At 36.0% G+C, this 13,183-nt stretch overlaps 1 protein-coding gene across 1 annotated transcript in view; it reads right to left on the reverse strand.

The window, feature by feature from the left end:
* The window catches only part of SEMA3E (semaphorin 3E), a 129,529-nt gene that overhangs the window by 44,275 nt on the left and 72,071 nt on the right, over positions 1–13,183 (reverse strand). Inside the window, exons 3-4 of the mRNA XM_014884319.2 lie at positions 9,778–9,837; positions 5,104–5,223 (exon numbers count right to left, since the gene is read on the reverse strand). Coding sequence (XP_014739805.1) covers positions 5,104–5,223; positions 9,778–9,837 — 180 coding nt within the window. The remainder of the gene's footprint in view (positions 1–5,103; positions 5,224–9,777; positions 9,838–13,183) is intronic.

Raw genomic sequence — 13,183 nt, forward strand, 5'->3', positions numbered from 1 at the left:
ACCCTAGTTTGTTAAAGTAGGAGCTGAGGAGCTCATGTTGCCTACTTTTGGTTGGTGTAGAAGGGTAAACAGAAAGCTTATTGCACAATTGAATTTTGTCTTGGTTTTGCACTGAATCACAGAACATATAGAAAAAGAAGTGTCTTTTCCACACTCAACAAAATACTAAAGGCAATGTAGATTAGAAAGAAAAAGTTACACCCTAACTGAACTATCTGCCAAGCAAAAAAACCCACACCTGCTGCTTACTAAAGGCAAGGCCTCTCTAACAGGACTAAAGACTTAGAATTTAGAGTTAGTCTTCCCTGATAAGCAGAATCTCACTTGGCTAATTGAGGAGCAAATAACATAATAAGGAATACATTAGATTAGGAACACCTAGAGGACAATCCCAAAAACCACCCGTGCATTTTATGGAAAGGATGGCTTAGTCCATTATCCCTCTGAAGTGGAGAAATACAGCTGCAGGCAGTTTACTGAGTTAAATGAGGCACTGAAAATGGCACCCTGCCAGCTCCATGTACATATTAAAAATTTACAGTGTGTTCTGGAGGAAAAATTCTTCATGCATTGTTCTTTCTCATAAATTTAATTCCCTCAACAGGTTTTGTCATGCAGAGATGCCTTCCTCTCCAGGAATCAGCTCTATCTTGTCCCCATGTAGCTTGCAAAAACTTGGGATATTGTTTCTGCACGTTTTTTTCTTTAGGAATTTCTACTAATTTTTCAGGTCTATGGAGGAAGAATAATTTTTTAGCTGTACTTGGTGAAACTCCCATGTGGACTTGTTAAAGGTGCTTTTTGAGTTAGTGAATAAGGCACTCTGGATCACTGGAAGGCCTCCAGAGCATCCCTACAACCTGTTGCTCTACTAATAGATAACTCATAAAGATGAAATCATTACCTGACTGCAGATAGATCCTTTGAATTATCTAAGGTTCATTAAAACTCACCCAAGGTATTTTGAGCTATACAGAACGGTGTCAGAGTATTCTTTTACTAGCAGCTAAACACGACAAAACACAGACTGAGACAGAAAGCACTTCTTTCAGCACTTGTCACGCGCTGCTAAAACGCAGAAGTTTATATAAATACAAAAGACACTAAATGCAGGTAATTCCCCCTTTCTCTGTCCCACCCTGCCTTGCTGGCATCAGTGAACAAGAGAGACAAATGCCAGTTTGATGAGAATCAAAGCAAAATACGATTTTTTTCAGAACTTTTCTTCATCTTTTATATCTGTTTTAAAGATGTATCTCAGATTTTCTCTCACAGAGCACATGAGAAGGATGCACATGTATTTCCTCATGAGAAATTTGGGATGCAGGGTCTCTGGCTCATGTTTTCCTCAGGAAAAATAATGTTTATTCAAATGAATTTACCTTCATTTCTGAATGAAATACAAAAAACCCATGGAAGAACCCAATCTTTTGTGACCTGCACTAATTTTTGTCATTTGGAAGCATTTAATGAAGTCAGAGATAATGAACCCACTTACTGGCTGGCATTTAATTTGCTAATGTTTTCTTGGACAAGATTTTGTAATATGTTCTGTTGTAAACAGCAGTAGTTGTTCTATCTGCAAAGTCAGCACTCCTGTTTTTCCTAATTTATAACTTATTTCTAAATGGCAGAAAAACATTGTGTATTTTGCCGAAATGTTTAAATTTGGAAAAGCAACATTGATCAGAGTCAAAGTAATTAGACACAGAGAAAAAGATAAAAAGCTGTTGTCAGTGACTATACTTATATATTTTTAGAATTATAATAACTGACAACAGCTTTATGAAACTGAACAGCCTGGAATTCCAAAGTGAAATCAATTAAACCAATATTGGAATAGAATGCAGTAAACTATTTTATATTTAATCTTTCAAATGGATACATAGTGTACAATAGAATTTATAAGTAATTTGATTTAAAAAAATATATTTGGTTATACTTTGATGGTACAACACAAGGTGATGTAGAATTAAATAAAACCAATATTTATTTCTTGACGGTTTATATGATCAACATATTAAGACAAAATGCATGATGTAATTGAATTTTATAACCATGGAAAACACAAAAGAAGCTGTAATGTATCATAGTACAACGTGCATGTGAAAGATTTCAAAGCACATTTCAATCATACATAGTAAGATTGGTACCTTCTACAGAGACTGGTTGGGGAAGGGATATTATTGCTGCATTTTTCAAGAACATTAGATGTTCTGTTCTAAGGCAGTTCCAAGGTATAATGATCTGCTAATGAATCAAATTCTGCCTATTTTTGGAAATCTCCTTTTGGCTTCATGATTCGTAGACAAGAGCTCAGTGTTCTGCAACACACAGCTCAAACCTAGTTTTGATATGAAAAGGTGAATTTGTGGTTGTATAAGAATGTAAGATTTTATACAGGAGGCAGAATGCTCCTTTTCACAAACTGTACTGCACCTCCCAAACCCCTGCTAAATCAGGATGCCATACAGTATGGTTCTGATCAGGCCTTTGGGAAATTTTCACTGTTTAAAGGAAAACCAGCAATGCTTCATTTTCTTACCAGATGGCTATTCAGAAAGGGATGACTATGCAAGCTTTTGTTGGAAGCCAACAACAAAATAAATGTCCCTGCAACATGGGACTAGTGATCAGCAAGATCCAGAGCCTTAACTGAATGTTAGGTTCCAACAGGTTCCTCTTTGGGTTGCTCAGTAAATGAGAAGAGGCAACGTTGCAGAAGATACAGTCTTGCTATTCTGTCATGTGCTTAAATGCCTCTCTAAAATAATCTCTAATTCACATTAAAATACCCTTAATAACTTAAGAACCCTGTAGTTTTTACTGAGAGGGTCACAGCCTCCCTACTCTCTCAGCTCAGGGAGCACTATTGAAACTCCTAGTTAAGGTCCCTGACCACAGAGCAAGTATTTTTCAATGCTGATACTGCTGATTCATAGTTCCATATGGAAGCGTGCATCTACCTTCATAAGCTGCATTTTTTAAGTACCTGGATACACAGAAGTTTGTCATAAAGGGCTCCCTCCTTTCCTACATCCTACCCCTTAGACCTCAACATGTCTGAGAAATTCCATTGCTCAAATACCTATGAGCCTCAAACATACCTTGTCTTATTCAGACATGAGGAGGTGTAAAGAGGCATATAGTCATATTTTAAATATTTTAAATACTGTTTTGTTTGCTACTGTCCTTTCCATGACAGTCAGATAGTGAGAAAATGTCAAGAGAGATCAGGTGGAAGAAATAGGGGACAGTAATTGGATGATTTTGGAAGAGGTTACTCTGACACCAGATAGAGCAGCAGAGACTGAACTGCAGTTTTCTGCAACGGATCTTGTCCTTTCACTTCCTGCAGTTACACCATGTCCTTATCACTCAGAGAAAGCAAGATTACAATTTGCCCACTCAACCACATACCATATGTTATTTTTAACCTACCATATAAATGGAAACTCTCTTTTTTAATCCTGATGGTCAGCTTTTCAGATAACAGGAAACAGTATAGCTACTTATTAGTGTAGAAAATACATTTCCTGTCAGTCTACACAACCAAAAAAAAAAAAGGAAATTTTCCCATTATTTCAGTGTGGGTAAAATTTTAGAATCTCAGAGTGACAAGGGAGAATAATAAACAAAAATGAAGGAAGGAAGGACAGTGGCAGATAAGGGGATGATCATGGGCCACACAGTCTTATATATATATATATCTTGTTTCTCATTTTTTGTTTGATTGGTTTCTATTTTTAGTAATTTTTGCTTATGCTTTCTAAAATAGTATTCCTACTTATACACCCCTTCCTTCTTTCAAACTCTACAGGGAAGCCTGAAAGGAGGTTTGTGAGAGGAGCAAAGAAGACATGCAAATTTGCCTTATTTTAACACTACTTATTATCTAGCTCCTTCCTTAATTTCAGAAGACAGTGTGTTTCTGCAATTCATACAACTCTGAATCTAAGTGGTGTGCTGGAGTTCTAACTTCTGAGATGCTTCTCATTTTGACAGCAGTTGAAGGGGCACAGCATGGATTGGATCCTTGGAGATTGCTTCTGGTGATGTTTTTGTTTGTTTTGTCAAAAGGATGCATCATTACTCAGAAAAGATTAATCCAAAACAATTGCCTGAAGTAAATCCCTTAGCGGATTTCTATGAGTACACTTTTAAAAACTTTATACGTGAAATTAATATTTATTCAAGGCAAGAGTTTCTTGCCATAGGGGAAAGCAAAATTTCTCTTGGATGGTGCTGTAGCATCAGCTCCATGACAAGTGCTCAGCTCCATCAGAAGACATCCTGTGAACCAACTAAACAAAACCATTGACCAGCAACACTTCCTGACACCTGCCAGTTAAAAACAATCTTATATTTGGGTTATAGATAATCTCCATCTATGGATAGTAAGATAGATCTCCATCTATGGGTGGTAAGTCCCACCTGACCAAGTACATTTCCAAGAATCCCTGGTTCAGCTCCTAAAGCTCTGATCACACGTGTCTTCAGCAGCCTAAATTTGATGCTCAAGGAGTTTTACATGGTAATTTCAAATGAGAGGTTGGTACTTCTGCTGAGTCTTTAAACCTGTTCTAATATAGCTGAGAAAGAAAGGATCTCAGTTTCTGAGATGTCCAGACAATTTCTATTTTTGCATAAGAAATATATTCAAAATATTGATGATATGTGTTTCACTCAGCTGGAAACATCATTAAGGAGCTTACATGCACTTGCTGAACAAGACCAATATAAAGAAGCTGAATTTAACAATGATTTGTTAAGAAATTCCATCTCCCATCAAACTAGCGCATATTTTGATATATGATGTATTATTTAATTTCTTAAAAAATCAACAACAACAATAAAAAAACAAACCCTGACAGATTTACCTAAAACTCCCCCCAAAGTATAATTCTCCAGAATATACTTTCAAATATTAGTGAGTTCCTCTGATCACAAACTACATTATAGTCCAGCATTACATTTCATCAGGGAAAATATTTGTCATATGAGAACTGTGAACAACTGAACTTTTTAATACATTTTTTTAACCTCAGAGGATTTTCTGGAATCTAGACCGAAAGAATCACTACTGTAAACCAAGTTTCTTACCTCTGACAGATGTCCAGCTCTTACAAAAGTACAGAGTGGATCAAAAGCTCCTGTTCCACAAGCCAGAAGATGGGTCCTGTTGTATCGGTGAAGGACACGGATGTAATTTGCACATTCATCCTAGTTTACATAAAAATAAACATCGAGAAATATTAGCTTTTGATTTTTTAAACTTTTTTTTTGTATCTTATGTGCCTATAGCTGATGTTCTACTATTAAATCCTTCTATTTCACTTCATGTTACTAACTCTGTGCCAGTATTTCCATGGGTGGCAATTTTTACATTAAAAAAGCAAGTCTAGAGCACTGATTGATCATGCTTTATTTTAGATGCTTAACCAGTTACGAGTTACTGAATTATAAAAAACACACTTTTTTGTTTCTTTAGTCTTGGAGATAGTCTGCAAATCGGAATAGATCTTTACTACATATTATTGGATACATAAGACATAGAAATAAGATTCAGAGCAAAAGATGTGAATGGTCAGCAAACAGCTTCTCTGTAGAGTTAAATAAACTTTATCTCAAGAAAAATATAGTTTTTTAAATTGCACCATTATTGTCTTGTATAATTAATTTTTAATCAATATTTCCTATATGGTATAGACACATATTTTGTCTGTTTCCACAGTTTAAATCCCTTTAAAGAAGAACTATTCATTTCCCCCAGGGCAATACTTTGGGACTCATTAGTATATTTGCAGTTTCATAAATATTACAATTAAAATACTTTCAAACATCCCTTTGAGATGCGGGGTCATTATTCCTGTGTTAAACTAGAAATGGAGACAGGGAGATAAAAGTATCCCTTGATTTTGGGACTCCTGGGATTCCTGGGATTTGGTTTTACTTTCTGGCATTTTGCAAGGGTTTCTGAGTGGAGAAAATTACTGTTCATTTGAATTCATCGCTCAACATTTCTGCAACTTGGAACTCTGAGCTTTAGGAGTCATATCAATTTTAAGACATTTAAAATAGAATTAATCTGAGCTAACTTTAGCTGTTCTGGCATTTAGACATGTAATTTATGCAATTCTCCCAGGCTTTCTCAATAGTCAGTGAAGTAGGCCAGACATCTCCAAAAGGCAATTAATACAATCCTGAAATGAACATGTAAAACAGAGTGGAGTAATTTCCTTTTTTGAAAATTTCCAGTTCTTCACTGATGACTACTCTCATTTTTGGACTGCTGCATTTGTGTGAGAATAATCTTGGGTCTTATTGACCAACTGCAAGAATTTAATGTCAAAAAAAGGAGGAGTCTGCAAAGGATTAATGGGCAGAATTCAACATTTGCAAGTCCACATTAGGTTCAAAACTAAGAAACAATTTATTCTTTCCTCAAATCCTTGAATAATTCAGTGTAAGTCTTCCAAATGCTCCAGCAAATAAAAAAGGAAAGACATCTCCCCTGCTACTTGATTCTCCTTAACTGTTCATCTTCAAGATATATCATGCTAATTCATAGAAATAGTAACCTACACAAGATGTAACCCATTGTGTAATTAAATGTTATGCATATTTGCAAAGGGCAAATCAACCTTTAATATCTTGCTTTTGGAATTTTTTGATTTGTAGCTAATTTGTTCCCTTTTTTAAAGGAAATAAAAACAGATGAATTGATGGAAGAATGGGTTGAAGTCAATAGCATGTGATCCTCCTTGTATGGGTCAGCACTCAATGACAGACACATCCCCTTTTTATGTTCATTTCCCAAATATTTGCTGGTTGGTGGTAGCAAAATGCTATTCCATAGGTATTTTATGATGCCATGAAGTTTTTGAATAGATGCTTTACTGGGTGCTGATGTTCTTCCTGATTCTCCCTCTCCTCCAAGTATGACCTTCCTGAATTAATGCTTCTGTTTCCTCTCAGTGGTGGTCTGTTCTTTACTCCATGGTTTCCTTTTTTATCCATATACGCCTTCAGCTCTTGATCTTTGTGCCAAAATCATTTTAGGGACTTAAGATTTATTTTTAAATGGGAAAACTCCAGACATCTTTTTTTTTCCTGTGTGCCTTTGTAGGAATGCCTCAAAAAATTCTGAAAAAAAGCCCCTAGGATGCAGAAATACCAAACATAGAAGAAAAAAAATTCCAAATGGCTAGACTTGATCATTTATAAACAGATGACAAAAGGTGCTGTTCTGGGAAGTGTCAGGCAAAAAGGCATTGCTGATAACCTTACCAATAAAGTACTGCACACAGAGCAGGGAAAAGATGCATCATGCAAGGGGACATTGAAATAAGATTTCTTTATATTATATCAATTAATTATATGCTAGTGTTTTCTTTAGGATGCTCCACAGATATATTTATAGATCTGTGGAATTTCATTCATCTGAAACTTCTCAGTGTGGAGGAGTGAGGCACCTCTACAGAATTTGATTTCTATATCTGAACGATTTCCAATTCTGATAAAGCAACTCAGAGTAATTGAAAACTCTCACACTACAGGCTAACAGGTGTGATTCCTGGCACACTGGATAACAGCTGAAGGAATTTTTTTTCCTTGCCTTCACTCGAATCAGAAAAGCATGGCCTTGTCTTAAGAGTATGCATGTGTTGTTAAGACAAGCCTTTTTTAACTGTCCTATTAAGTCTGTTAGAAGCTCTGAAACTGTTTACGACTACAATACTTGCTATTTTACTGCTACAACGCAAACTGATAACTTTTTAAGGTTATACAAGCTTGTAAAAGTTACATAGAAAGAGGCAGCAAAGTACATGTGAAGTATTTCAATGCTGAGAAGCTGAATACAATATAATTGGTTCTACTTAATAATTATGCCTTGAGTAACAGATCTTTAAGGAAAAGAAAAAGAAGAAACAGCATGGAAATAAGCAAAAAAGTTTGAAATAGAGCAATATTTTTCTAGTCTGTAGTGTGAAAAATAGCATTAAGAAATTAAAATTGAGAAAGGTTTGATTTTAAAACATTATGGCATTAAGTCAATATTGGCTACGAAAAATGAAGGTGAAAAGAAAAATAGTAGGAAAGTTTTTGATTTAATTTAGAGTCCTTTCAGGTTGAGTAATTTATCTTAATGAACACTGAGCATGCTGATGAAAATTACTAAGGTTTCCCTGATATTAATTAGTGTTACTCATTCACATAGTCCATACATAATTAAGTCTCATGTGAGGATCAGAATATTTTTTGGTATTACAATATTTACAGCTTTTAAAATTTTAATTTATTTTTCTTAAAGACTCTGCTTCTAAAATCTTGTGATTATTTACAAATTCTGTTTTTTTCTGTAAAAAGAGTAATAACACCAAACCTTCATGGTGCAGAGAAATGTGGGAAACACATGAAGTTCTTTAAATGACCACATTCATACAATGCAAATTTGAGGATTTATAATAACAAACTGGATTGCTAAAAGGTTTCGAGTTTTAGGAAAACATGAGTCTGCATTTATTTAACAAAACAAACCTTGTCAGCATGTCAGGAAATATGTAGTGGTGAAAGATGGATGGTAGAGCTTTAACTAATAACAGACTATAGTCAGAAGTAGCATCAAATAAAGGCCAAATAATTTAGGTTTGCGATTCATTTAATATGACCAAAAAGTTCAGCCATTATAGAAAACAACCATTTTCAACCAAAGCCACCTAAAATTATCAAGGATATAAAACTAACCTGAAAAACTACAACGAACTCTTAAGAATCTTTAAAAGGGATCTATTCTAGGCCAGGTAAATGGGAAGAGTTGGGGTTTTATTATTATTACTACTACTACTACTACTACTACTTTCCAATATGGTTCTAGTGCCTTAATGTGGACAGTTCTCAAGCTTTTACTTCAGAATAAATCGTTATAGCTTCCCAATTTACTGGGAATATATGGTGGTTATCATCGAGGCTGCTGTTTGCTGTGTTTCTGGGCAAAGCTTGTATGTCCCCTTCCATGTCCCACATTCCTGTCACTGTTGCTGTAAAACTACCATAATTTTCAGATCCCTTGGTTCAGTGGGAGCTCGCTCAGCTGTGGGATTTATTAGGTGTACTCTCTGTGTGTTTATGAGGTGCAGATAATGAGCTTGGTGCACTGGAAAATTAAAGAGAGCTCCCGTCCAGAAGAACTTTCATCCTGTGCTGCCAATGACATCAGCTGCTGTGTGTCAGTGAGCTTTCAGGTCTTCTCCCAGGAGCTGATTATAGTCAGGGCACTGAATTACAAGAACAGAACAGTTCTGAAGTTTATTAAAACAGAATATTTTTAATAATAGAACACGAAACCTATAGGATAATATAAATTACAGTGTATTTTATTATCATTAGTAACTTAAAAGCTTTTTTGAATGTATTCTAGAGAATGCAAATTTTAAAGACAAACTGGAATGTGAATATGGAGAAGACAATCCATGTGTACGAAAAGGACATAGAAATGGAAAAGGGGAATTATTAAGGCACCTTCTTTGATAGCACCAGAATAAAAATTAGAAGAAAGTTCAGATGATCAAAAGTGTTCATTGCCTGTTTATGAGCTGGCCTGAAGAGCAAACTAATAATTTATTGTGTTAACAGTAGCTTCATGTTTTCAACCTGCAACATTTAACTTTGTATCTGTGCTATAATCTCTCTTAAATTAGGGATGCCTGAATCCTTGTTTTGGATCAGCCACTGGTATAATTAAAGTATATTTGATCTGTAATTAGTGATACTTACAGCATCTCTTCCTTTAATTATGCATTCTTCTGCCTGCAGAGGTGTACTAGGCCAATGGATCTGAAAAAAAAAGAAAAAAAAAAGAAAAAAAAAAGAAAAAAAATGAAAAAAAAAAGAAAAAAAAAGAAAATAATGTAATTGGAAGTCTGATCGTGGCAATCAAGCTTTTCCACTATTTCTCACGTGAAAGATTCTCAGATCAGAAGTACAAAATCATAGAATAGCCCAGGTTGGAAGGTACCTCAAAAGGACACCTGGTCCAGGCTTTGGTGGGAATGGGAGCCTAGATGATATTATCCATCACTCTGTCCTAGGCATCTTTGAACACCCCACTGGCAGAAACTCCACCGTGTCCCTGGCTCCTTGTGAAGGGAGAGCCTCTGTCCTCTTTGAGATGCCATTTAAATCCTTAAGTACTGGAATACTCTGATGAGCTCCCCCTGAGCTTTGCTTCCCCTGAGAGAAAAGCCCTTCAGTCACTCCTTTGTTGGAACATAACTATCTTGATTAGGGTAGCACTGCAAACTTATTAGTAGTCAACAGAATTTAAAGGAAGTTAATGTATGGAACATTTTATACAAATTCAGTAGAAGCATCTATGCTAAACTTTTAGTGATTTTCAACATAGTTATTAAATTTGAAGTACTGAATTCCAGTTATTAAATTTGAACTACTGATTTCCTGATTGAAGTGACACTTAGGAAAGAAAATGTTTTGCAGTGAAGTTAATAAGGGTCAGCAATTAACTTTATGGGAATAGGATCAGTTCTTCACAGTGAATTAGTAGAAGTGAAGCCAAATTACACAAATGAGGTTTTTTTTCAGCTACTTACTGTAAAACATTTATGTTTCATCCCAGATGCATGATTTGTTTGGATGAAAACAATATTAAACAATGACTGATCACACTGGAATGATTACTTAATTTCTTACAACATTTAAAAGTGAAAACAAAAACATGTTCACAACAGTGATATCAGGCTTGGCTGAAACCAAGTAAATATCAAAAAACTGATGTCATTATTAAGACATTTTTGTCAATAATCCAATCACTTTTTTTTTTTTTTTTCTGTCTGGAAAGCATTTTAAAATTAAATTCTTCTGCTAGGCTTTTTTCTTTCTTTTTTGTTTTCTTTCTTTTTTGGTAATTGGACTATCTTAGTTTTCTTGAAATAATTCTAATGTGAGAAAATGATAAATTATTTGAAAACTTAATTGCAAGATAAGTGGGGATAAATTATGAATCCTAGATGCCTAGGGCTTGAAAGTGAAAGACCCACTTCCCTTTAATATCTTCATTAATGACTTGGATGCAGAAACCAAAGGAATACTAAGTCAATTTGCCAATGACACTAAAATGGGAGGAGCTGTTGACTCTCTTGAGGGCAGAGGCACTGTAGAGAGACCAGGACAAATCAGAGGGCTGGGCAATCACCAACTCTATCAAGTTTAACAAGGGCAAGTTCATTCTGCTCCTGGGACAGTGCAACCCCAGTTCTGTGTATGGATCAGGGAAAGAGAGGCTGCAAAAAGGTGCAAAAAGGGACCTGGGGCTCCTGGTCCATGACAAGCTGAGTAGGAATCAGCAGTGCCCTGGCACTGTTTAGGTGTCACATCATCTAATCCCAGTTAATCAGAACATCTCTTTTCAGTCAGGTGGTCTTATAGTCATCTATATCTGTGAGTGACCAAAAATGGCTCTCATCTCGTCTCTACATTACTGCTGTGTAGTCTGGCAAGGTACCTGGACTCTGCTGAACTCCCATGAAGGCACTGATCCAGTCATCCTGGTCAGACAATTCCAGGTTCATTCATTGTAAAACTCAGGGTCCACTGTCATTTATTTTAGTCTCTGGTCAGGAAATGAATGAAGCTTGGGTTAAGCTTGTCCTTAAACCAAAAAATTTAGCAGTTATGAGATCTCTGAGATCTCTCGAGGCTCAAAGTATGAAGCCACAGCTTTCACTTCCCAAAGACATGTTCTAACTAGCAAGCTAAAATGAGAGTTTTGCCCACACCAGGTGTAGGTGGCTCGTAGGAACAGAGAAACCACAGAGGGAATAAAACACATGACTGTAATCTGATATTAAATATGCTGTATGTAGGTGATTATTTTTGTATTTGGAGACTTAGTACTGTTGAAAATACTTAATATGTACATTTTCCACTTAAGATATATTAAATTAAATATATATACAGAATTAAAACAAAAAAGCCAAAGAGGTAACCTAGAGGATCCTGCTTTGTATGAAATGTCAAAAAGCAGCTGCAGTGGAGCTACATAAATTTGGTCCTTGGCACAGAAAAACAGAATAAACCATGGAGCTGCAGAATCGTTTGGGTTGGAAGGGACCCTTAAAGACCAGCTAGTGTACCCACCTACTGGAAAGGGACATCTTTCACTAGACAGTGTTGCTCAAAGCCCCATCCAGCCTGACCTTGAACAGTTCCAGGGATGGAGCATTCACAACCCCGTGCAAACTGTTCCAGGGTCTCACCACTTTCATAGTTAAGAAGTTCTTTCTAGTATCTAATATATATCTACAGTGTTTTATTTTAAAACCTCTGTCTCTTCTCCTGTCACTACAGGCCCTGAGAAAACTCTGTCTTTCCTATAAGGGCCCTTTACAAATTGAAACTGCAACATAAGGTTTCCCTAGACCTCTCTCTTCTTCAGGCTGAACCCCCATTCTCTCAGCCTGATTTTATAGGACAGATGTTCCAGCCCTATGACCATTTTTGTGACCCTCCTTTGGACCTGATCAATCAGGTTCACATCTTTCTGACAGTGGAGAACCCTGAGCTGGACTCCAGCTGGGGTCTCAAAAGAGAGGAGTAGAAGGGCAGACTCAGAGGTTGTGCAGCAGTGTAGGAATCGACCTTAGATGCTCACAGCAAATTACTGACTTCTAAGGCAAGTCCATGTCCATTGCCCGAAGTACATGGGTCTGAATTATAGCTCTAGGAATAGATATATGTCTCCTGAAGAAGTTTTTCTCTCCAGAAATTATTTTTAAAACTCATAACTCCTGCAAGGCTCTTGAGTTTTAACATAAATAAGTATTAAGATTTTTATCTCTTCAACAATATTTTAGAATTGAGACTAAAAATATCTCTGCATGTCAGATTTTGTTATCATATCAAATTTCAAATTAGCATAATATAGGATATGTTTTCACTGCACGAAAATCCAGATATTAATCAGCTGTAATGGTAGTCTTTAACCTGCCATGTATTACTTTTCCTGATGTTTATGTTTTAGAGATGTGACAATTACCACCCTTAATTTTTAATTTGTTCTCTGCTGGGATTACAGTCATTTGGCATGCTATCAATAAGTATTTTGGGAAATCTCCCTGGATATATAGACTGTATTAGCATCACACTAGCATGCATTCCACTGGGC

The sequence above is a fragment of the Sturnus vulgaris genome, chromosome 5 (assembly GCF_052056855.1).
Source record: "Sturnus vulgaris isolate bStuVul1 chromosome 5, bStuVul1.hap1, whole genome shotgun sequence".
Classification (NCBI taxonomy): domain Eukaryota; kingdom Metazoa; phylum Chordata; class Aves; order Passeriformes; family Sturnidae; genus Sturnus; species Sturnus vulgaris.